Genomic DNA, 27542 nt, shown 5'->3' with positions numbered 1-27542 from the left:
ACAAGTGACATCAACATACATTCTCAGAGAGCAGTGGGATAATGCATTAGTAATATGGTATAGGCATGGGTTCATGGATTACTAGCATTATAAGCTTGAAAAAAAATGAGCTTTTTCAGTACTAAAGAGTAATAAAACTAATAAATCTTTTAGACTGAATCCAGGCAAGATTATTCATTACTCATCCTGAGGGAGTGTATTTTCTTTCAATGTCCAATTTCATAAATAAATAGAATATATCCTTATTCTATTTTAATTGTCCTTTAGCTGCCCATTCTGCAGAAATGCACATCAGAGGGCTGGTATATCTGCATAAACAACTTGTCCTATATTTATGTATACGTACAGTTCCTAGAAAAATGGCTTCTATTCCGAAATCATACAAGAACTTTTTTAGATGTTTTGGATTTCAACTCTTATCAGACTTAAGAATGCCAAGGAATTGTTGGAGTTCTAATCAAAAATATCAGGACGGCAACAGGTTTCCCATCCCTGCTTTCTGCAGGTAGTGAGATTGTTTTTTCTCCTGTCCTCTAAATTCTGTTTAGGATTATTGTGGTCTTTGTAGCAGTAGATGGAATCATATCTAAAATGTACTTGTAAATGGATTGGGTAGTTACTCCATACCTATTGTAGCAACTTCAATTAATTATGATTTTCTAGGTTAGTTCAGTATTATTTCTTACCTTCAGTCAACATAAAGTTTCAGCATCCAGAGATGAACATTATTTTTCATATATACAAAGCTACACTGAGAAATAAGATATAGTTACAAGTTTAAATGAAGTCATAGCTCAAAACTACAATAATAAATTTTATTCTGAAGGAAAAGAGAGTAAAATGTTGCCAGTGCAGCAAGTGAACTGCTATTGAGCTATGATCCTAATTGTCTCATTTCCATCGATTGGTTTGCAAATGAATGAAACAAAATGAATTGGTTTGGCATAGGGTTGAAATATACCTTAAACTTTGAAGTTCTTTTTTGTTGTTTTGGCTTGCATTTGAGAAGTCAGGAAACATACTTTAGATATGCATTTTAAATTAAATTATATGTAATAGACATACATTGATGAACATTTTTCCTATTTTTTATTTTGGTTTTATAAAGGCATTACAGTACTGATGCAATATCAAAAACATGTCTTTTGAAGCTACGAAGATTTGTTTGTTAAATTTGACTCCTTTTATCCAGGGCTACCAGGTGTTTTACCTCAGAACAGTCTTACTATTCTCTATCTTGTATCTTTCTCTGTATTAACATTTCATATAAAGATAATATGTTAAATGAATCAACAAATGTGTTCTGTGGAAAAATATTCTTAAATTTTGTTAGGTCAATTCATGGATTAGCTTCTCAGTCAGCAGTACAAATTAGTAAGATTATATTGCATATCTGGATTTTATGCAGTATATTATCCTAATGGAAATAACAGTATCTGAAGCACATTTATGAAAACTAGAGACAGAACAGATAATTCAAAGGATTATTTTGTGATGAGCTTCTATTATTCTAGTCAATGTTTTCTCAAATTATATTTTAATATAAAAGGTCATACACTTTCTTAAAGATCTTAAGCTGAGCCATGTACTATTGCCAATAACAGAATAAGTTTCCAAATAAAGTAAATGGGGTAACAGAATTGAGTGACATGTGGTAGGCATGTTAGAAAAGTAAACTGTGTGGCACACACCTGCTTTTTGGCTGTGCTGTACCACAAGTTAGCATTTTGGATGAGCAGTTTCCGTTCTGTTGTTTTCTCTCAACACATGGTGTTCAAAACAGTTAAAAAGAAAACTATGCCCATTTGTTCATCTCAGAAGCTAGCAATTTCTGAGAATTCTGCCAGATTTTTTAAAATTTATATATACACTGTATGTACATATGTTATATATACACTGTATGTATATATGTATGTATGTATGTATTTAGTATGTATGTATATATGTATGTATATGTATGATTTATATATGTGTAGATAGATATATAGAGAGATAACATATATATACGAATCCTGGGTAAATCCATACTATAAAATAATCCGAACACCAGGATAATACTAAAACCAAAACTGTTTAATTAAAAGCTGAGCCTTTCATCGGTCAACACTACCGACATCATCAGAGCATGATGCAAGATTGCTGGGAGTCCTTCTTATGCTGCTGGGCAGCTTTGCGCTCAGTCCTTGACCTGGTTACCGGTCCATCCATTCTCTCTATCTTGTTTCTTAAAGGGCCCACATCCTTTATTGTGTTAATGCCCTCCGAAGTTGCTGTTTCCTTCCTCCTGGATCCAACCACTCTCAGTTTCTGCTCGCCCACTCTCACATCTGTCATCCTCTCTATCCCCATTTCGTGGTCCGTTAGATCCTCCCTGGACTGACTATGCTTGCGTGCGTTCGGGGGAGGGTGTGTGTCAAGCAGGTCCGGACGCCTATTGGCACAATCCCTGGCGGCTGCATTCCTGCATACATTCCTCCACCCAGGGACGCTGTTTTCCTCCTCAAGTGTCCGTGAGTATGCTGTACTGCTTCTAGTTGTCCCCCTCCTCTTGAGGCTCTTCATTACTTGCTCGCACGTTGGGTTCATCAGTTGTTTTGCTCTTTTTGCACACGTGTGGGGCCTCACAACATCACTTTCCATCATAGGTCTCTGTTTTCCTTTCCTATTCATGTCGGTAGAATAACCCATCTCTCCCCTCATGTTAGCAGGGATTGTGGAGCAGGTGTCCCGTGAGCTATCATCCAACCCCCTTTGTTGTTCACCCCCATCGTTGTTTTCCCTTTTTATGGGGTGAGTTGAAATATGCTTATCTGGGATACCTAGGGGGGGAATGTTTCTTGTTCCTTCTCTGTTCTTCTTATAGGTTCTTTGTCCCGTGGATGGGTTATCTCCTCTATTCTTCCTTCCCTCTGATTTTGTGAGGGATGTGCCAATTGTCTTTGTTGTGGATTCAGATGTTGTTGTTCCCATACCTTAAATCTTTGGTATGCTGGGCAAAGCTCTACTTAAAGAAGCCTGGCTTTCCAATGGCGACTCCATCAATCACCATATAGAGCTTTGCCCAACATACCAGACCTCACATATTATAACACTACAAATTGCTCGCAGATGATTTCTGACCATTGGGGAGCGATTCTTTTGGATGCATGACCTTGGACCTAAGGGTGTGCTCGGGCCTATGGGCAACACTCACATTGTAGGGGGCCAACAGCCGTGCCCTCGGAGACACCATGGATGTAAGGGAGGGTTGTTCGTGTGGCCGGCATTGCTGTCACATTGGAGCGTGAGTCTCTATGATTTCGATGTGGTCTACAATGCTGTCTCACAAACCCCATGGGATAGCCATTGCACATGAAGATGTGATGAAGATGTTTTTTCTCCTCGGCTTTAGCTCTGCCCATGCTACAATGGGAATTAACCCGTTTAAATAGCGTCCGGATGCAACTGATTTTATGTGCTACTGGGTGGTTGCTATTATAACGTAGCATTCTGTCTCTATGGGTGGGTATACAGACGTGCACAATGTGCCATTAGGGTGTCGGCTGATCAGTACATCCAGAAAGGCAAGATTGCCTTGGATCTCTTCTTCTGCGGTGAAGTAGATGTGTGGATATACAAGTTCAGTTCCTCCAAGAATTTGGCGCTATACCATCTTTTGACAATCGCAAAAGTATCATCTACATATGGTCAAAGATCATCTGTGGTTTACAGAATTAATTGCAAAGATTGTGCAAGCAATTACGTTGGGGAAACTACTAAAAGACTGAGGACCAGGTTCATGAACATGAACTGGCTATTAGAAGGCAGGAGCAATGCTCACAAGTGTGGGCCCATATGTCCAGCTCTGGCCACACGTTCAATCTGGCTAACACAGAGGTTATAGTTTGTGAGACTACCAAGGGTGGACGCCTAATCAAGGAAGCCTGGCTCTCTAATGAAAATTCCATCAACTGGCATATAGATATTTTGCCAGCCTACCAGACTCTTAGGAGATGGGAAAAACAGCACCATGGACTGTTGAGAAGACATTTAACTCTTCCTTGGCAGGATTGGGGGGTAGAATTATGGATGAGACAGGCACGATCTCTAAGGAAGACGACAGCGTTTTATATAATTGGGACGATGGCTCTATAGGTGGGACGACCACGACTCCCATGAACCGAGATGATGGACCAAACGGCCTTAAGCCAGGGATGAAAGCACTGAGGCGATCTGGAAGGAGGGAGAGAGAGAGAGAGAGAGAGAGAGAGAGAGAGAGAGAGAGAGAGAGAGAGAGAGAGAGAGAGATCATATATGCATTTTTAGCTGATATTTATATAGAGATAGATGGAACTTGTATTTTCAAATGCAAGGGTAATGCCATAAGAAAGCAACTGAAATTAATTAATTCAAAGCAATTACCAACAAGTATATATGTTTTGGAAATAGTTTCCAACTATTTAGTTTCCAACTATTTTGAATTATTCCAAATAGTTTTCCAATTATCCAAACTATTCCAACTATTCCAACAAATGAATAGTTGTTCATTATGTATATACACATTAAAGTATATTACTAAAATATATAGAAAGTATCTAACGGTGCTACTTCCAGACAATGCATTTACAGTTAATCAACAAAATACATTTTAGTTTCTCAGTAATTTAAAAATTTATAGCCATTGATAGAATTTGGGTTCCAATGAAAGAATACAATTACTCTTTCATTTTGTGATATTAGTAAAGATGTGCTATGGCTCTAATGCATGACATTTTTCTAGAAGCTAAAAGAATCAAAGTATTAAGGTCAAAGAAGGTATCCTGTCATCTCTAATTTGTACAAGTATAAAATTATGCTGCTGAATTAAATATTAACAAATTCAAACAAAGAGATTCAAGTGAGATTTATTTGATATAATAAATAAATTTAACTGAGATCAAATAATATAGCTTGTGATGTATTTTTGACTCCTCAAACAAACTAATATACAAAGCTGATGATTGTGTAATTTGAAAATGGAATGATTTTCCGTCCCAAATATAAATTGATGTTCACCATCATTAACAACACCCTATGTTGATGTATTATTAACTGGAAAATGTTCCTTTATTCAAAAACACAAAGAGCTCAGTCCAATACATATTTAATATTTCCCAAAAAGCATTGGTACCCTTCTAGGTTTTCCCAAGGAATCTCAATTTTCCATGAAATAAGTTGAAACTGATACAAGTGGCATCCATCATTCTTTATTCCACTTTGCTTTTGATATATGATTTAACATGTTGTAAATAATAAAACTAATGTAAACAGTGTAGACATAATTATTGCTACCACATGGAATTAAAAGATGGCATTGGATTTAGCTGCTGGATAATCACTCCAGCAGATTATTTTAGTTAGAATAAAAAATGACTTCAGTCTCATAATCTATCACTTAGCCTATTGGAATGTCCACATTCAAGCATTCTGTGTCATTGTGTGCAGCACAGTGACCATGGACAAGAGAAAGAAAAGCAGAAAGTTGTCTGTGGAGGAAAGAAAGAAGATAATAAACACGGTAAAGGTATGGACTACAAAATCATCTTGAAAAACTTCCTTTCAACAGTTGTTATCGGGAGGATTAAAGTTCACGAAAGTCCTAGCTTCTTGGATGTGACCACAAGATGAAAATTAACCCCAAACTAAACAGGAGGATAGTTTGAATAATGGAGAAAAAAAATCAAGGAAAATGTCAAAACAAATCCTGACTGACCTCCAAGATACAAAAGTATTAAGTCAGACCATACATCACTATCTGACTGAGAGTGGCCTCTGTGGTAGAGATCCAGGAAGACCCCACTTCAAAAAAATAGACTCAAAGCAGCTAGACTGGAGTTTGGTAAAATGCATGTTGACAAGCCATGGTCCTTCTGGAAGAATGTCATGTGGACAGATAAAACCAAATCACAGCTTTTTAACAGCCCTAAGTTCACAGAAGAAAAAAACACCAATCCTACTGTGAAACATGGAACAGATTTCATAATATTACGGACACCCATCACTGGGTGCCTTGAATCTGTGCAGGGCACAATGAAATCAGAAGACAGGCAAGGAATTCTAATGTGAAATATAATGCCCAGTGTAGAAAGCTTGTGTTCAGTCACAGATCCTTCAGAGGATAATGACCAAAATATACATCTAAAGAACCCAAGAATGATTGCAAAGCAAACAATTGACCATTTTGAAATGGCCCACTATGTCCTGAGCTGAATCCAATAGAATACTTATGGAAAATGCTGAAACTCATAAGGAATCCAAGCTGTTTGTTCAAGAAGAGTAGGAAAAATAGCCGGTTGAAAAGTATAGAATCTTATTCAGAGCTACATAAAGGATTTCATTACAGTTATTAGCTCAAAAAGGTATACTATGAAATATTAAGTTATGACTACCAATAATTATGTCCATGCCATTTTCATTTGTTTTATTTACAAGAATATGTTGTTATACATCAAAAGCAAAGTTTTTACTCTATGGACTATAGAATAAAAAATGGATGTCATTTACTTATCTTAGTTTCAACTTATTTCACAGAAAATCAAATCAAGGTTGACTTGATCATCCTGGAGAAGGCTGATCTGGCATGTATCACCAAAACATGGCTGAGATTCCTCTCTCAAAAATGTACACAGCTGATATCAAGGGTGACAGCAGCCTAGACTATAGGTAGGGCAGGTGGTACGGCTGTTGTTATTGGAGCATTTCTGATTGTTACTAGGAAAGTCACTCCACAATTATCCCCCTGTGAAGACTATTTTTCTTAGGGTGAGCTCTAGCAATCAGTTGAGATTGCTGCTTTTATACCAGCCTCCCTCTTCTTAGCCTGCTGGGTTGGTGTTGGAATTTCCCAGGCTTATGGTTCTGGGGGATTTTCAACTTGCCTTCCCTGGGAGTGGGATTGGAGTAGCTTTGGAATTCATGGAAACCATGACTTCCATGAGCCTATCTCAGTTACATCTTCCTGGCCCAGAGGCTCAGAGCAAAAAAGCAAGATATGTCATGGGTCCCATCTGTTAGGGAAGTACATCTAGTGGGATTAAGGAAAAGGACTTCCTTTGTGATAGCTCCCTCCATTTGGAATACCATTCCCACATAGATAAGAGTTGGTCCCACCTTGATACATTTTTGGAAGGCCCTGAAGATATGATTCTGTCAGGTGGCCCCAGATTGATACGGAGCCGATCAGGTAGCTCATGTGATTGTGAGAACTGGGGGAGGGTGGCTTTATGGATACTTATATTGTAATATTTTAATGTTGTAAACTTCCCAAGTCACCATAAGTTGGGTGCTCATATAAATTTAATGTATAATAAATTGGTATTGTTTGGTGAAAAGTGGAGGAGTACCAGTATATTTGGTTGCATCCATAGGAATGTGAAGGGGTTCAATCTGTGAAGCACCTAGAATTCAGGTGCCTAGGCCTGGAATTTATACCCCCAGACGCACTATATGGAACTAGCAGTATAGGAAGGAACTATGATTAAACAGTGTCCCTTACTTCCCTAGTGGGTATAGGAGGTACCCTGATTTACTCTATATTTAGGTAGTAAAAGGATACACACACACACACACACACACACACACACACACAAAGTTATTGTGAACCTGATATAACCCTGGTTCTGCTAGTTATTCTGCTTACATGATAAATGTATAGTTTTAAGGTATGTGCTTTTTTTCTGTGAATGTTGACAATTCTTTATGTCTAACCCTTTCTGGAATTGTTTCTAATGATAGTCATAAATGATTACTACCAAAAAATAAGAATTAAGACATTTGTAAAAATATAAATAGCTCTACAATTATTTAAGGAAATATAATTGTTTTGTGTAAGTCTGTAATGCAACCAGCATTAAATACATAGCGTGTTGTAACAGAACTCTGTTTGGTTATTCTTTGTAGGAATCAAGACAAATTTTTCATTTTGTAAAGATTGACAAGGATACATGCAACATGGAGTTTGCCAATTTTTTTTTACAAAAATATGAACTAATGACCTCTGTCCATTTTTTGCCAGAATGTAATAATGAGATTACTAGAATGATTCTAGAATAAGAAAAACATTATAAAAGCATTTTAAAGTGAAAGACTAAATAAGGAATAATTTATCTAAAATATTATGTTTGGTTTTTGAAAGGAAAAAATAAGGCCACTATGAATCTGAAATAAATTGGCAGTAAATGCATTTAATAAATAATAAATAAATTATCTACTAACTTGGTATTATTTATTAAAGTTATTCTGATTTCTGCTTTTTAGAAGAAATATTGGCACTCTAGAACTCCTGTTTGGACATTAGAATTCAGCATTTAAGTATTGGCGAAAGCTTCTTCCTTTTCCATTCACTAGTCACTCTGCTAATTAAATCATGTATACTTTATTTTTTTCCTGAAGGAAACATTTAACTGTCATCTGTTAGACTGAGCAAAGTATAGGATAACTTTGTGGATGAGTGTCATCTGTTAGACCTTGGTGAAGTTTGCAGTCCCTCTTGCTTTTTTGCAAGTCCATAATTAGGGATTTGCTTTCTCTGAATATAATAGGATGTGTTTTTTAAACTGTATTTCTTTCAGGACTGTTTCCCACTTTTTAAAAATTATAGAGGATCTCAAAAGAGCTTTTTTTATATAGGCTATATTGATGAATATTTACCATATTAAAAATTTAAATTAATACATTTGCTGTCGCTAGCACTTCCCATGATTGTTTGATGGGATTTTGTATTTTGTTCCCACATAGATTGGCAAATAATTTTGATTTTGATGACCTCCGGATAGAACAACATTTTAAGAAACACTATAATAGGATAGCTGTAGCAGCAAAGTATATGTCAGTGTTAGAATCAACAGCCTTACAATTTTAATTTTCACATTCCTTCAATCTGAGTGAGAGTTTCAGATAGTTATACTGCCACCATTCTTGAATGGGCTGATAGCCTGTAAAGAGGATATAAAGTGACAGAATAGGAAATCCAATAGTGGTGAATATCTGTAGCTCAGATGTGGGATGAGGGTGAAGTTTTGTTCTCTGAGCTTGTTGGTTGGTTTCCAGATGTTTGATTACGAGACTAAGTAACACCTTCAAAGGAGTTTGGGGATGCCAGTGTCAGTGTTCTTTTGTTTATAAAAGCTTCAGGTGTGGGTGTGTCAAGTGAGGGTCTGTGATGGGTTTTGTGATGGGTCAGGTATGAATCATCAGTGAGTCTTGTGATGGGTCTTGTAAAATATTTTACTTGATTTCATCAGTTGGTTACTCCAAGCAAAGTTGAATTAATTCTTCTTTCCCTTTACTTAATTTTGGTTCCATGCAGGCCAAAGCAAATATATGCAATGGATTGTAGGTGTTCACATAATGTAAAGTGAGAAATGCATTGTTAAGATATTCTGTAGCGTATGTTTAATATGCACACCATAGCAACCAAACTCCAAATCCTGGGGAGCAATGGGATGATACATTAGTATGATGTGCCACTGGCATATAGACTCCAACATAGTAAACCAGAGAAGACACAGGTAAATTAGCCTTGTTGCTAGTCACCTGAGAAATTAACTGAGTATGGATGACAAAATAGTCTTGAATTAATCTGCTGATCACTGGTAGTTTTGTGACAGGTATTTGATTTCTCCAGATTGTTGAGATGTTATAACAAAACAATTTATATTTTGATACTTGTATATAGTATTGATATGGATCTTATAATAGTCTCTGTGATTCATACTTACGTGATTCAGTGCTTTGTGTGAGACTTCTTGGCAGAGGTTTGCCCTAGCTTGAACTTTTGGTGGAGTTTTAACCTATCTATTTCACTTCTTTTTTGATTGCTGCTATGGTAGTCTGGAACATGTTATTGGATATACGCTTAGCATTTCTTTTTGTTCTTTTTATTTTTTTCATTCTAGTTTCTTTGATTTATTTCTTCCTTTGTATTCCTCAGTATTTTGCTTTTTTGTTTTCTTTTTTCCTTCCTGAGCATAACTTAGTTCTTAAGAATGTAGACTCTGAATACTGTTTAGTATATTAGGTAGGATAGAAGGCTACCTTCTATTGTACCGGGTCATATCCTATGTCTGATCATTCTTAGAGGCGAACATAAAATTAACTCTTGCCATTGTTAGTAGGATTCAGAAAGCAGACTCAGTGTGACTGCTTGCTTAGATTAAAGGAACAGGAAATGCAGTCAGAAAACCTGCATGTGAACTAGTAAATCACACAAGAATAAAAGAGGTATAAAGAGAAACATCATTCTTGAAAAGAGAAAACTTTATCTAAACCCAACTCATCTTTGCTCATCTCATTTCAACCTAGTTCACCATTTTCCGAGATCATCCAGTGTTTATCTTCCCACCTGCTCTGATTGAGGTAGTCACAGTTTATCCACTTCAAGGAATCAATTACATCTCTATGGAGATCCCACTGGAATTCTCATTTTATAGAACCTATTTCTCTGCAGAGAGGATTGACATATGGTTGTACATGCCAGGTTGGCCCCTTCTTCAAAATTACATTATGAATGAGGTCAGATTTATTGGCATTCAAAAGCAGAAGCTGGAACCCAAAGCTATCAAGGATATAATCATCTGTTATAGAAGGTGAAGGATTAATGCCACACCTTGGGACTACTTTGCTACTCCATTTTCTATTATATCATCATCTCTTCTCTCATTCTCAGCTGGGGTCCAGCAACTCTGAGAGCCACCATGATTTTACCTTTCTGCTGTCCCTTCACTAACCAAGGACAAACATAGCTACCATATCGATAATAACAAAAAATGCAATGTGAGGAAGATGCTAGAAAGGCGTGCTATCTGAGGTATAGGAAGAGAAACAGACTACAGAATTAATTGTTGTACTCTACTGTAGTTTAGTCAGATCTCATTTTTGATTTTTGTGTCTAGTTCTGAACACTATTCTGAAAGAACAGTGAAAAATAAAAACAAAATTTGAAGAACCTAAAATCAAACCCTACAAGAAATTAGTAAAGAATGTGGTTATGTTTAGCCTACAGAAAAGATGACTGAGGGAATATACTATCACTGTTTTCAAATCTGAAGGGTGAATTTATTGTCAGTTGCCCCAGAAGGTAGGACTATACCCAGCAGATTAAAATTACAACAAATGAGGTCCAGGCTAAACATCTGAAGGAATTGTCAGCCAATACTCTAGACCACCACACAAAGTGGTAAGTTCTTTTTAGCTAAATGTTTTCAAAAGGGGCTTGGATGGTCAGTTGTCTGAAAAGCTGTAATACATACTGTAATAGAGGGTTGAACTAAAATGATATGTAAAGTCATTCTAACTATGATTCTTTGAGACTACCTGTCAACTTCCATAGTGTACAGTGTACAGGTAACCCTCAACTTACAACCACAATTGAGCCCAAAATTGCTAAGTTGGACAGTTGTTAAGTGAATTTTGCTCCATTTTAAAACCTTTCTTGTCACAGTTGTTAAGGGAATCATTGCAGTTGTTAAGTTAATAACAATTGTTAAGGGAATCCAGGTCCTCATTGACTTTGCTTATCAGAAGGTTGCTAAAGGTGATCATATGACTCTGGGACATTGCAACTGTTATAAATATGAACCACTTGCCAAGTGTCTGAATTTTGATTATGTGACCATAGGGATGCTGCAGTGATCACTGTAACTTCAAATCATCACTAAATGAACTGTTGTAAGTCAAGGACTATCTGTACTAATGCAGCATACACATGCACCCATACACATATAAAGTAATATATACATATCTATTGATGCACACAGACTAATCTATGGTTTGCCATTTAGGAAAGAGGAAATCATCTATAGCACTGTTCTGTCCCAGCCTACATGAATTCTTGTTGTACTCACAAGGAGAAACCCCTCTTCCAAGAAACAGGCAGGAACCACAAGAAAAACCAATCCCTTTTATTCTCACAGACCTGTTTGTCCAAGGCAAACAAACACAGTCCACAGAAACTTGACCCTCAACATGAACGGTTGCCTTTGGCAACCAGCACCTCCCACACCTTCCCTTTTATAATTCAGCCAAGGCGTGGCTTCCTAATGCCTTCTCCTTTGCCTTTGGAGCCGCTCCATTGCATTCCTCTGTCCCACTTGCTTCTCCTGCCTGTGCATTTGTGCATCCGGGATTTGTCCCAGCTGTTCTTCATCACTGTCCAACTCAGGCTCCCAGTACAGCTGTGTCTCAGCCTGAGCACGATTAGAGGGGGCCAGGCTCCTTGTCCGACCGTAAGTCTTGGAGCTTCTCAAAGCCTTCCTCTGACTCTAATGTCACTCCAGGCCCCTCCTCCTCATCTGAGTGCTCACACTCAGCTGCCGGATCCATTTGCTGGCAAGGAATCACAACAAGCACCTCCATTTGCACATACAATACATTGGCACCTTTCATGCCTAAAATTTGAATTCATAACACCTAAAACATAATGTTGAATATACTTACTTTTTTTCAATTCTTAAGCTATGTCGTGACCCACCAGAAAAGTTTTTCAAATGTTTTTCCATTTTACTAACCACTAGCTCACTGTTGCAGCCTGGATTGAAGTTGTTTACAGCTTTGTGCTAAGTAGAAAGTTCAAATCAATTATTGTCCATTAAAGTTAGCTATAACTGATGGAATATCCCCAGAGGAGCACTGTAAATGTATCAAAATGTCTTTCCCCATTATAACAATGAGAAGGTATGGTAAATTACTTACCTTCTCTTTTACACTTAATGCCTCTGAAGTGCTGCCAGCCAAAAAACAGGGGGGAAGAAATCTTATGTTGTCTTAGTAGGATTTATGAGAGGTCAACATAGTAATTTTGTCCAAGAAATTCTCCCAATTTGAATCTATGCTAGTTTTTATTCTCAGATTAGGCAAAATACAGAGAATGAAAATTCTTATTTAATATTTGGAAATGGATTCATAATTCAAATATATAGTGCCCAAATGTGAGACTTTAAATTAGGGAAGTCTTAAATACCAGCAAATTGAATGACTCATGTGAACAGTGAAAACACACACACACACACACAACATTTACATAAAAATACAGATATGGCCACTAATTTTGAACATGTTTCAATGTCAAATGCACTCTATAAAGCCAAAGTTTTAGGGTCTTGTATAAACATGTAGTGAAGTCTTTATTAAATGTTCATTGCTTTACCACAGCATTATAATGCATTTTAATTGTATTAAAGTTTAAAGTTGGACAAAACCAAGATAACTATTGTGTTTTAAACATCTGTGTTTTCTATAACAAAAGTATTTTGCCCTCTCAGAGATTAATAATTTTCTACCTGTGATCAGCGTGCAGCTTTTAAGAGACGCTATAAAGTAAGGATGGGGAACCTGTGGTCTGTGGTATTTTTGAACTGCTGTGATTATGGTTGTATGATTGACTAGCAGTACTAGAACTATAGCTCAGTAATATCTAGATTGTCATAGATACTTTGACATTTTCTAGTTCTTTAATTCTGTAGTAAACTGTTTCTTTATTTTAAGAATTAATTAAAATGCACAGTAAGTGCAAAACAGCATTCTGGATACTTTTCTACATTGTAAAGAGATTATGTCCCCCCAATGCTACAAAACTCAACATATTTATAAAAAAAACTTTCTTCAGAAGCTGAAGTGCTCCTTTAAAAGATATATTGAATTATTAATTGTAATAATGATTAGTATAACAATAATGTACCAAAATGTAGTTGTAGTAATTGCTGTAACTTCTGACAAAGCTCATAAATTAATGTTTAATTGTAGTTTCTTTTGTTAGTACAGCTTACTAATACTCTTTTCCCCCCTTTTGGAAATACAAAAGAAAAATACTTGATGTCATTTAAATTAAACAATAATTGCTGATAATTTCAAGTGAATCTTTGGTAAAAAAAAAATTTAAAAAAAACCTTCCCTTTAACTTTAGCTTCGCAACAAAGATGATAGTATAGGAAATGCAAGGACGGATGGGATCTTACTGTAGTGCAAAAGTGCATAACAAACATAGTATGTTTGTTCTTACCTATTATACTCTTCATTGGATAGTAAACATAGGCTAAGTATGGCAGACCACTTATGACTATATTAACAAAGATCTGAAAAAAAATCTGAATGTGAAAAGCAAAAGCATTCATACTTTTTATATTGTATGTGCAACTAGAAAAGTGTTATATTAGTTTATCTCAATCATGTTATTGTTGGAAATCAGTAAGAGTAATGGTTAAGGAAGCTAAATTAAGAATGGAAGATTCAGGTTCAAATCTCAGTTTAGTAATGGAATTCACTTGGCCTTCAGCAATTCATCTTAAATGTATATATGAATACTATTTAATATTTTAAATAAACGTAAGAAGCAGGTAGTTTATCTATTTTCATTACAAAACAAAATGCTCTCAGATTGCTAATGTACTTCCAGATAAATGTTGAATTGAATTTAGCACATGCCCAGATCAAGTTCTGACTGATTATTACGAGACCAAAACTGCCATAAATCTGAAGAGTTGTCTTAAAGTTTATGGTTATTGGAAAAATCAAGTTTCAGAGGTCTGTATATATGTGCAAGACAAATATATCTCATCTGATCAACTATAATATAACCCATTTAGCATAATCAATTGATCTTTGAAAACTGTTCAGACAATACCATTAAATATAAGAATATATTATTCACTCTTAAGAATATGATCTTTATTCATTATCCCTATTCATATTTAGAAACTTTTTCAGATTTTGTAGCTTTGAAGTTTCAGAATGTATAGTTTTGATATTTAATATCATACTATTAATATAAATATTAAATTTATTTTTAACCTAAAACAAATTCAAAGAATTCATTGTAAAAGGAAGAGTTAAAAACTGTTGAATAAATGGATGAATAAATATTACCTCCATCCCTGTCCATGGTGCTAAGTAAGGACCTTGCCTTCTATTTTAGTATAAATGCTTCTATCAAGTATTTCTGTGTTCTATCGTTGTTATTTTCCATCAGCCTGGCTTTTCAATTCACACAGCTTATAAGAAAACTGAAAAGTTATGAAACAGTAGTGTAAAGAAAAAGACATTCACCAAACTGTTTCCACTGAGGAAAAACACTTCTACTTTGTGTCTTTAACTTACCAGTTTTCTCTATTTGTTTATTAATCATACTCTGAATCCCAAAGGACACTTAGCAGGTTTTTAATATTTAACCATACTTTTACAATTTAAGAATTCTTACTAGCAGATTTCTGTCTTATAATTCATTTCTACCTTCCATGGCTATGATTAACACATATCCAGGGTTTCCTGAAGCAAAGAATAAAGAGAAAGCTTCCCAGCAGCAAAACTGATATAACCTCTCAATATCAAGATTATTTTTAATTTACAAAACAGCAAGTAGGACAATGTAGATTAGAAAATTTTGATAGACTGATAAGAAGAAAATACCAATTTGCAAATATCTAAATGTTGTCCTTACTCTTTGTGGATTTATACTGCTATGGTCAGAGCAGTCCACTCTGGCTTTAGAAGATACAAATTTAGACAAATTTAAATCTATGTTGGTCCATGTATTCCTTTTTCCATATTGATATTATATAATTTTAATTGATTTTGACTATTGTATAAAATTGTATCTATACTACAGGGAGATAAAAGTGATACACGGAAGGCACAAGGTGGGTGTTTATAAAAGAGATGAAGATGAGTGTATTGGAAAGCTAAAGTAACTAGTAATGCATAGAGGAGTTCAGAGCAAAGTAGTTGAATGAGACAACAAAGAGATTCAGAAGCTGCTGCAGCTGAGTAATGAGTAGCCGAACACTGTGGCCTCAGAAGTCTTCCAGAGATGCAGACCAGCAACAAGTAATTGTTTTCTCTTTACTATGAACTGAGAAGGACTGACAGCCAAAGAAACAGCTCAGTAAAAGGGAGCAATTGTAAGGCTACTTGAAACTTCAACAGCACCTACTTAAGTATAAATGCTGAAAGGTAGAAGATCATACAGGGCTAAATGTAGGGTAAAGGACACTAAGCCCTGGATAAAAGGAACAGAATTCTTAGTTCTTAAATGTGAAGATTAAGAAAGAAAATATAGGGAATTAAAAATGTAAAAGGGTAAAAGGGAAACTTGTGACTTTTTAAAGTATTTTCATTTTTTAGTATTCATTGTCACATATATTTTAGGTACAGATAAGTAATTAATTGTATATATTAAGTTTAACATGTTGGAAAGATATATTTTGTATACTAAACCAGCCTTGTGTAAATATAAAAGAAAGTATTTTGTCTCCTGAACTGTGGTTTGTACCATAACTTAATTGTAATCTTCTCGCAATTGGTGGTGGCTGTGAAATGATATCATACTAGGGAAAAAACCCAGACCATAATACTGAGTGAAATGAAAGACAGACTTTTTCTTGTTGTTAAGTCTGTCTTTAGTTTGGACTTAAAGGGACTAGAGCTCTCGAAAAGATTGTAATGGTATTTTCTACTTAGCCCTATACAGGAGCTTGCATAAGAAAGTTACACATGGAAATGGACTTGGCAAGGGTCAAGACAAAACCTATCTTACCCATAGACGTTCAGAGTAAACAGACCTCCTCTGAGGCATGGCTTGAAATCATAAGGGAAATGCTTAGGCAGGAGCAAGAAGTAAGGAAACGATTGCTCGAGGAGGAAAATGATTAACTATTCAGAAGGGAGGAAGAGACTGGGATTAGGGATTAGTTAGAAAAGAAAAGCCTAGCTAAAAAGGCCAGAAAGGAAGAATTTAGAAAGTTAATTGCCATCAAGGAACCTAAACTCCTCCAGTCACTTCCACTCTCCTCCTTTACTGTTTACTCCAAAGAAAGAACCTAAGGATTTAAAGTTCCCTAAACTAATAGAGGAGGATCATATTCAGGGGTAGTCAACCTTGGCTCTTTTATGACTTGTGGATTTCAATTCTCAGAATTCCTGAGCCAGGTTAGGTGGCTCAGGAATTCTGGGAGTTGAAGTCCACGAGTCATAAAAGAGCCAAGGTTGACTACCCCTGATCATATTGAATCCTTCTTTACAATATGGGAATGTGTTGCCTTATAAGTGGCCAAAAGAAGAAAAGGTGGTTAGATTAGTTCCATGTTTTAACTGGAAAGGCAGTAAGAGCATATGCAAAGCTTCCAGTTTAAGAGATTATTGATTGCAGTAAAATTAAGGAAGCAGTATTTCTTTAGATATTTAAATATCATACTTAGAACAATCATATACAGACTATCGGGCTTACAATGTAAAAAAGTAAGAAAAATATATAATAAAACAGACAGTCAAACAGATGAATCTAAACTTGAAAAGACATCCAAGGTGAGACTACAAATATCCTCTGGAAAAACTCTTTTTTAAGAAGCTTCCACAAAGTGGCCAGAGTTGGGTCCAAACTCATTTCTCATTAAGGGCCATTCCAGAGGATTAAGTTGAAAATGGATAAAAATCTCTAGGTCTTGTTTTCTTTCTTTACCCCTCCCTGACTTCTCAAAAATGAGAGAACAACCAGCTGCTTTTCCTAGCATGATTCAATTCCAGTGAAAACCTAGACTTTAAATTGCACCTGGAAACTAATAGGAAGTCAGTGGAGGCTTCTAAAATAGGTGTAATAGATGCTACTCGGCCTCTGCATTTTGCACCAGTTGAAGCTTGGGTGGTCTTTAAAGGCAGCCCTGTGTAGATCATGCTACAGTAGTTTATGCACATAGAGATGATAGTGTGAGCCACTGTAGCCAGGTCTTCCCGCGTTCCCTCAGTTCCTGCAACCTTCCAACTTAGTGATGTAATCTAAAGTAAACTTCTAGAAGTTCTTGTAAGTAAGGAATATCTTCTAAGGTATCTTGGATGTTAACATCTCTACTGCACAAAATTTCATACACTATTTCCTTCTTAGTTTGATATTCTTGGAATCAGTTACTATCTGTCCAAGTTCTTTCATGAGATCTTTTTCTTTTTTGGTTTTGGCTTCTTTTGTCATTCTGGCAATTTCCATTATTTGTTCTGACATCCTGTGTGCTTTCTTCTTTTTCTTGGTCTTTGACATTCTCTTTTTATACTTATCCTTAGCAACTTACTTGACTTCATTCCACAGTTCTTCTGGTTCCTTATCAAGTTCAGAACTTCAAAGCAATTCTTCATGTTCTCCATGAAAATGATGATTATATGATAAAGATTATATCATGGAAACTAGCTGACCTCCTTAATTTTAATATAATGTAGAACTTGGATTTTATGATTGCCAAGTCTTTGCTGTTATAACTGAGCATTTCCAGAAGGAAAATCATTTCTGCTGTGGTACTTGCCTTCTGGAACTCCATCTTCTCCCCACCCCCCCACCCCCAAGAGGTCAACTTGGCCCTGAACTGACCTTTTGGATTTTTGGAAGATACTGAAGATATGGATCTACTATTACACCTAGGGATCCCGTTATGATATGGAGCCTGTGAGATGGCCAAATTGTTATAAATTACTGGTTGGAACTCTCTCACATTTTATTTTTTATTGTTTTAACATTTTTTAATGTTTTATTGTCATTGGTTTTCTCTATTTATCTATATAGATTTTGTTTTTTGCTTTTTAAACTCTGAACTGCCCAAATGAGATGGGCAGCTCTATATAAACTGAATGAATAAGATAAGAAAAAGATTAAATTTTATTTCTATCCATTTACAGTATATAGGTGTAATTTTGGTTGTTAAGAATAAAAAGATTATTGGATTTATAGAAATTGACAAGTCAATTTCTAAAATAAAACAATCTTCTTTATTTTTATTTCATAAACCATTTAGTCCAACCACATTTTCCTCTTTAATATTTCTAACTTTGACATTCCAGTCTTTAACCATCTTGCTTGCACATTGTTTCAGTTTCAAAGTAAACATGAAATTTATCAATCCCTTATTTGCATTATGATTGGAGCACAAACTTGGACAATCATAATATTAAAAGGTCATCCAAGGTGTAATATATATCATTGTATCCATGTATTTGTTCTTAATAAATCCTTCCTGATTATGAAAGCAAGATTGATCTTTGTTTTGATATCTTGACTTGTAAACAGTATAATCTTCAGGCAGAACATTCCTAATTCCAGTCAAATCTGTTTCCATTTCTAATTCCAGTCCATTTCATTAAAGTCTGAACAGTTTGTTCAGTTGATAAATTTCATTTTTTCACTATAGTGAGCTTTCCCATGTTCATGACTTGGGCCAATCACTCTCTTTCAACTCAACCAACTCACACGATAATTGTGGGGAAAAATAGGAAGAGTATTAGGTATGTTCACCACTTTGAAATATTTATAAAAATAGTAAAGACAGGATAAAAATAGATGAAGTGTTTCTTAAATTCCTACTATAAGTCTGTCTTTGCAGCTTTAGATTTTCTTTTCCTGCATGGCAACTTTATTGACTGGAAGACTTCAGTCTAGCCATGTCATAAACACCATTAGTGTCCAAAATATCCTCAGCATTTGCTCAATAACACATGGGGCCATCCTCACTTTATATTTCACTTTTATCACTTTATATTGTCTTACCTATAAGGTTTTCTTGGTAAAGTACAGAAGTGTTTTACAATTGTTTTGTCCCATGCAATATGAAATAATGCATTTGCAACTATCACTAAAGTTGTTATCCACCTCCAGTATCCTTCTGTATAATTGGTGCTCAGATATCTGCATTCTTTAGTGGGGCTGCTGAGATTATATGCTCAGGGCATACACATAATTCTTTGTTTATTCTATCTGGAACCCCTTCACCCCATTATGAGATAGCACAGAAGCACTTGAAGAAGTGTCCTGGAATACAGGGTCTATTTAAGAATGCAAAGAACATTCAGGTATATAGACTATAGAGTGTGTATAAAGTACTCTTCTATTTTGCTCTCACAACAGTCTTGCATGAAATATTGGGATGAGAAAATGAGGCTAACCTAAAATCATTCTATGACATCATGAGTACACAGGAATTTGCTCTTCAGTTACTTGAAACATAAGTAAATACTCTAATACACCACATTAGCTGATCTATCACAATAGTTCTTGAAGAATAAAAGAAAGGTTAGACTCATAACAATTCTTCAAATAAGTGGAAAATGTTCTTCCCATAAATATGGGGAATTTGGGAAAGAGACTTTTAGATGTTGGGAAAACCAATTATTTGTCTTACCAGTATGATAACCTGGAAAGAGGAAATGAAGAAGATAGAGTTTCTGAGATAACTCCAAATCAGCAGTCACACCATAAATGTATATGCAGTCAACAAGTTCAGAGGTTGTACTTTACTCTGTAAATCATAGTGTCTCGGTGCTTTCAGGCAGTGTGCTTTCTGTCAATCAGCCAATGACAGATAACACTTGGCTCTATGAGTACTTAATTCCCTCCATGCTCGGTATGAACTGAGCAGAAGAGAAAATCAGTGTCAAGTAAAGGTGAGAAAGCAAAGCTGAAAGAATTTATCATAATAAATGAAAGCTAGATGTAAACATAAACACCCTGGCCAAATACTTAGATATTGCAGTGATGTCTGACACAGAAGAACTTGTGATTGACTTAAAGACTGATATAAATAAAATAATATGGTAAAATGCAGTAGGAAGGAAAACAAATCTGACCTTAGAAACCAGAATGGGATTATATTTTGAAACAAATCAACTAGAAACAAGAATAAACCAATGAAGACTCTTAATACAGCATCCTGGGAATATTTCAGAATAAATTATAACTACAATCAGAGCACAAATGGTAATAGTGGCTAATATTAGGGTACTACTGAAAGTTCCTCAGTCTGTTAAAAAGAAGCCTTTAAATTAGAAGAAAATCATTTGAATGCTGTTGACCTGGTAGAAAAATTAGATATACTGCATTGTTTCTACATAGCAAACTAGAGCCATTACCATGAAATCTAGAATTATATTGGTATAAAAGAACCATGGTGAGGTTTCTAATAAGCAATTGGAGAGAATGGGTTTGATTTCTTCAAGAAAGAATGTGCAAAACCATAGTAGAAAGGGAACAATATGTATGCATCTATAAAAATATATGTCTGCAAAGATAAATAAAAGAGACTGAATCATGTTGGGTGTCATTTACAACATATGTATATGCTTGTTTTCTGAAATAATACATGAAATAGTATATTGAGAAGATAAAACATAGAGTGGATTGAAGGAAAAAATTCAAATAATCTTACCCAACCAGGTGTCCTGCAGATCTGTTAGAGTAGGGGTGTCAAATTGCCGGTCTGTGGCTGGATGCATCATAGCGAAACCGCACCCACCCCATTGCCAGCAATAGCAAAAAAGATGCGATACGTTGCGACATGTCATGTGATGTTGCGAGTTTGACACTCCTGTGTTAGAATGAAACTTCTATTACTCCAATAGTAAAACAATAGCCATACCTACCTATGGACGGTGGGAATTATAGTTCTAGTTTTTATATGTTATCATCCATCACTGCATCTGCTGGAGTTTTATGCCCCTTATTTCCTTTTTTCTTAGTACTTTGCTCTCATAAATTCATTGGCAAGTAGTAATCATAAGGTCTCATCCAAAGGGTTTGGGGTATTCATTTAAAGGCAGTATTCATTCTTATTTAATATATAAGTAAGAAATGCTGCTAGGCTGATAACCTTATTGAACTGAGGCTGCAAGTTTTCCTCTTTAAAAAAGCAGAAAAATATAATGAAGGATTTGCATATGCATGAGGCAGAGTTTGAATTGATATGAATACTATAGCTAATAGTCCCAAGGCAAAGTCTTCACAATCATTGTAGAGTTACTTCAGTAGAAATCCAACAAACATCTTAATGCAAACTTTGAAGATCGCCCACTCAAAACTATGCTTTAAGTCTAATCATTTAAGGTTCTCTAAAGCTTATTTCTAAAAATCATAATTGGCACCTATATTACAACTTGACATGAACTTGGATACATGGGTAAAAATTGTCCCTTGTCGCATTGGACTATTGGGGGATGTTGATGATACAGATGTTATTTATTTATTGTTTCTACACAGCATTCAAAGCAGAGATACACAAATAATTAATCCACATCATTCTTCTGATATCTTATTTAAATTGAAATGTAATAGATTTACTAGAGTGTCTGCTTTGAAATTACAAATGGACTTTATAAAGATGGCAAGGATTTTGAGAGAAGATAGCGGAAGGAAGTAGATATTATAACTGTGATTTAAAGGTGAATATGTAAAATTGTTATTTGACCATAGTTGCTATTTCTGGTGTTCTTTAATGAATATTTTGACAAGCTGGGCGTTATAATACAGCCTGTGTAATCTATGTTATTATTTTTGATATGTAAATGAGGGGTTACTATAATAATGAGTCACTGTTTCTAGTGATGGTTAATGGTTAATTTGACTGAATAGTTTTTGTTTTGAAACTATAATTGGGCATAATAGGTTGATTTATAATATCTATATTAGTACTTTTGATACATAAATAAGGGCTTATGGTAATGTTTAATAATTTTAAATTTTTGCAATATTGAAATGTTAATTTATGTTAATGTTAATAATAAATTAGTTAATAAATATTACCAATCAATTAGACTTTGGTTAGTACAGAGAAGCATTAAATTTTAAATAAAAGTAGGATGATATATTTATGTCAGGTATTTTAATTAATTTATACTGGACTTTTGCTGAGTATAAGAGGAGGTGAAGATTTAGAGATGAGTTTATAGAAAATAGGGTGAGGTATGGAATGAAGATATATTTGGCATTTTAATAGACAGTGATAAGTTATTAATACTGAATATATTTGCTGTCAATGTAGGGGGAAGTTTCTTTTTCCTATATTTTCTTTTTTTCCCTCTTCTTTTGAGAGAGTTTCTGGACTTTCTAAATATTTTTCCTTTTTTAAATGTACTTTTGTAGTAAGTTTTTGTATATGCTTTATCTTTTTATTAAAAACCTTAGTAAAATTATTTAAAAAATAGAAATACTCATATAAGTATTTCTTATTATTACTTCATTAGATTTTTTTCTAAACAAAAAATATCGAAACTAACAAACTGTTCATTCAGATAGGAGAGGCACAGTGGCTCAATGGCTTCATGATGCTGGAGATGGTGTCTGATCCAACGGTTTGAGTCCCAGCACCATGTGGCCGGGTGAGCTCCTGTCACTCATCTCAGGTTTGATCCACCTAACAGTTTGAAAGCATGTTCTATGCAAGTTGATAAATAGATACCAATTTAGTGGGGAGTCAAGTTGGTGCTCTGTGCAGACAGTCAGATTCTTACTGGCTCTGAACCATCCTGATTACAGTTCCCATTTGTAAGGCAGCTTTGGGGAAGGGAGGGGACCTTGGATGACACTGTTGGAAGAGCCGTTTGCCTTTCTTTCTGGTGTGAAGCCAGCTTGCCTTCCTGTAGCACACCTTAGGAAGTGCATGAGCATATCCTACAACAGAACTGGTAAATTGGTAGCCAAACTACTACTCTGCAATAGCATTGAGGTCTCCTGGCTAATTTAATAATGCCATATGCTAATAATAATATTGCAATACCAGATGATGCACGAATGGAAGAGAAACAGCTAGAAAAAAAATCACAATCTGTAAATTGAAATTGAGCGATTGTGGAAGAAGAAACCAATGGTTGTACCAATAGTAATAAGAGCCCTTGGATTAATACCCAAAGGGCAATCTAGATACACAGACATTTTTAATGTATTAGACCTGAATATTCTGACTTTGCAAACAAAAAACAAAAAAACCCCACCTTACTCAGAACTACCTATATGCTCAGACATTATTTTAACAGGACCAAGTCCTTGGTTGGACATGAAGACTAAATCTTTAATAATAATTATTATTATTATAATAAAAATATAGTAAAGAGAAGGAAGGAAGGAAGGAAGGAAGGAAGGAAGGAAGGAAGGAAGGAAGGAAGGAAGGAAGGAAGGAAGGAAGGAAGGAAGGAAGGAAGGAAGGAAAATAGGGGAGGAATTTCTTATATAAACGAAGGAAAATTTCTAAATTTCTCAGCTCAAATTATCTTTATTTCCTTTTGGTACAGATATGTATTGGTCTTCTCTCTGAGATATGACAAAGAAAATGGCTTGTTATTTATCATCCCAGAGAGATATAGAACAATGGATTGAAGTTCCAAGAAGGCAGATTTTAATGAAATATTTGGGGGGGGGGGAATCTGAAGTGTATGGCCAGTTAAACATTGGAATCAATTACCAAGACAGGAAGTAGGTTGTCCTTCACTGAATGTATTCAGGCAGAGGCTGGATACTATTGTTGCAGATACTTTAATTTGGATTCTTGCAGGGAATTAGATTTAGCGCCCTAAATCACTCCTTCCAATTCTGAGGCTCTACTTCAGAATTTACTCCTTAGTATGTTTGAGATGTTCAAAACAGCATTCATTGCTTCAAAACTGAATTACTTAGCTTTTAATTCTAGTTATTGGTTTAGATTGCCAGTTTGGTTCCAGGCATGCTTTCCTTGGGCAATGTAAAATCATTAGAAGACAAAAAAGTTCATCTCAGCATGTTTTCCATCACTCTATAGTGTCTACTAGCATTTGCTCCCTGCCATTCAAAAATCCACATGTCCCTCTCTAGTTTATCCAAGAAAAATGCATTCAAAATGTTTCTTTCAAAATACAGCTAAAAATAAAGTATAGAAAAAGGCTTTCTTGTGGTAAATTAAATTTAAATCAACATAAATAAGGAAGTAATTAAAAATACGTGCATGTTAAAAGGACATGAAAATTTAAACTGTTATAAAAATTTAACCTGATTTTAATGGTCCAAATTAAGTTTTGGTAATGTGAATAATAAAATAAACTATTTTTTTACTGGTTTCCACGTCTCTAGTATGACATCAATTTGCTTACCTTTTGTCTTTATTTTCTTTTGAAAAATCTAAATTATTTTTGTACATGTTACACTTCCTGTTCAGAAGAATTCAGAAGATCAAGCAAAGACTGCCTCTAGAAACTTTTTAATATTAATCTACTTCTAACTAGTCTAAACAGAGTACTATTTGTTCTTTGGGAAGCAGCCAGCTGTAGGCTAACTCCAACTACTTGAAAGGCAGAAGTTGATGTTTTGTACTTTCTACTCCTACTTAGGGCTTATTTTGATTTGTTATTACCTTCACTGGAGCAAAAGCTACTTCCCATACTTTATTAAATATTTCTTCTTAATCTTAGTATTTATGGAAACTAAATCTGCTTTTGGAGCAAGTTACCCATTAAGAGTCACTATCACTGCCTTACAATACTGCCAATATTTCATATATGTGATCTTTTGAGATCAGCTGGGAATTTTTCATTTAGTGATACAAGAAGAAAAAGCAATAAACATATGAAAAGTTACTGACTTATAACATGGTGTAGGTGCAAGCTACCCCCCCCAAAAAAGAACAAAATGCAGTCTTCGAAGGCTAGAAAAATGGATGAGAATCAGGATCCCCATAAAACGCTGTTCCCTTCAACAGGAAAAGAGACAAAGGGAGACAGCAAGTATTTGAATGTGTGTTCTTCCTACAGGAAGATAAAAAGGAAACTTATGGTAATATAGTGAGCTGGAATTTCTGGTTCTTTGATATCAGGCAATGGTCCATTCCCTGTGAATGAATAAGACTGATCTAGTTACAGTGCCTGATGCTTTTTGCTGAATGAAGGCTTGAACTAGTGTCAAGGCTTCAGCTATTGTCTTAAATTGAACCCTATATTTCATCCTAAATGTCATTCTAAATATTTTTGGCTATACCAGGAACAAAGTCAAATCTGCTTATTAAATATATACTTTTGCTAGTGTCGCTGATAGCTCCACTTTAAGTGTACTTCTTCTATGTCCCTCAGTACTAAACCTGATTCCCCAGAGCACCAACTGGCTTCCCCCCCCCCTTTTTTTTTTGAAGAAGCTTGTTCTGACTTCAGTTATTGAAAAGCCACAGCATATTTTAAAACAGGAAAAACAATACAGTATTAGCCTTAAAATGAACTTAAAAAGAGGACGGCCTCTACAAATGGGAAAAAGTTGATTCTATACGTTCTTCATCATCATACCAATCTTCTGCAGCCTTGTTCTTCACACCCAGACTATGAGGTGCTCAAACTACCAAAGAATTCTATTCTATAGCATGGGAACAACACTTTTCACATTGAATTCATTATAGGAAACAAGTAATGGCCTAGAAAGAAGAGGGATAAGGAAGAAAGATGAAATTATGTTCATGTATGTCAACTACATTAATTCATTCAATTTCAATTCAATTGGTAGCAAGGTGACATATACATTTAATTAATAAATTTGTATGGCTATCCATCTCAGCAAGTGATTATATTCTCATAATATCCATGGACAATCAATCAGAATAGACCTGGAAGAGGCCTTGAAGGTCTTCTAGTCTCCTGCTCATGCAGGAGACCCTATACCATTTCAGACAGGTGGCTGTCCAGTCTTTTCTTAAAAACCTCCAGTGATGAACCTACAACTTCTGATGGCAAGCTGGTTAATTGTTCTCGCTGTTAGGAAGTTTCTCCTTAATTCCAAGTTGCTTCTTACTTTGATTTGTTTCAATCCATCGTTTCTTGCCTTTCTTTGTGGCAGCCCATCAAATACTGGAATACTGCTATCATGTCAATCCTAGTCCTTCTTTTCTCTAGACTGGCCATATCCAATTTGTGCAACCATTCTTCATATGTTTTTGTCTCTAGGTTTTTGATCATCTTAATTGCTGTTTTTTGCACTTTTTCCAAAGTCTCAACATTTCTTTTTGTAATGTGACCAAAATTGGATGCAATATTCCAGATGTAGCCTTACTAAGGCTTTATAAAGCAATATTAATATTTCACATGAATTATATTTCACATGTTCATATAACCAAGGATTGTATTAGCTTTTTTGGCTGCTGCCATACACTGCTGATTCATGTTTAAGTAATTATCCACTAGAATTCCAAGATCCCTCTCACAGTTACTGTTTTTGAGCACAGTTACTGTTTTTGAGCCAGGTCTCGCCTAATCTGTACTTGTATCTTTGGTTTTTCCTGCCTAAATGTAAAACTTTGCTTTTCTTCACATTCAATTTCATGCTGTTGGATAGGGCCTATTATTCAAGTTTGTCAAGATCTTTTTGGATCCTGAGCTTGTCTTCAGGTGTGTTGGCTATTCCTGCCAGGTTAGTGTCATCCAAAAATTTAATGAGTTCCCTTTGTATTCCCTCATCTATGAAGATATTGAAGAGTACTGGGCCTAAGATGGAGCCTTGTGGTACCCCACTGCTTACTTCCCTCCATGTAGATATAGTACCATTAAGGACCACTCATTGAGTATGGTTTGTCAGCCAGTTATAGATCCATCTGGTAGTGATGCTGTCTATCCCACATTTTTTTTTTACCCAGAAGTAGGTTATGGTCTACTTTGTTGAATGCCTTACTGAAGTCCATGCATATTATGTCCACAGCATTTCACTGGTCTACTAATTTAGTCACTTTGTCAAAGAATGAAATAAAATTAGTTTGACATGATCTGTTTTTAACAAACCCATGCTGGCTACTAGT

General features: G+C 35.3%; 2 protein-coding genes across 22 annotated transcripts in view; one reads left to right on the top strand and one right to left on the bottom strand.

The window, feature by feature from the left end:
• Positions 1 to 27542, top strand: part of ZBTB20 (zinc finger and BTB domain containing 20) — a 553524-nt gene that overhangs the window by 473923 nt on the left and 52059 nt on the right. The gene's annotated exons all lie outside the window — the stretch shown is intronic.
• Positions 2056 to 20610, bottom strand: LOC120300802. Its single transcript, XM_039327298.1, has 2 exons — positions 20160 to 20610; positions 2056 to 4212 (listed from the first exon to the last, which is right to left on the bottom strand). The coding sequence occupies exon 2, from the start codon at positions 2968 to 2970 to the stop codon at positions 2119 to 2121; it is 852 nt and encodes a 283-aa protein (XP_039183232.1). The 5' UTR covers positions 2971 to 4212; positions 20160 to 20610; the 3' UTR covers positions 2056 to 2118.

The sequence above is a fragment of the Crotalus tigris genome, unplaced genomic scaffold (assembly GCF_016545835.1).
Source record: "Crotalus tigris isolate CLP2741 ecotype Arizona unplaced genomic scaffold, ASM1654583v1 scf7180000024359.8030256, whole genome shotgun sequence".
Taxonomy (NCBI): Eukaryota; Metazoa; Chordata; class Lepidosauria; order Squamata; family Viperidae; genus Crotalus; species Crotalus tigris.
The sequence above is the reverse complement of the archived record's forward strand: the minus strand, read 5'-3'. Positions and strand labels throughout refer to the sequence as shown.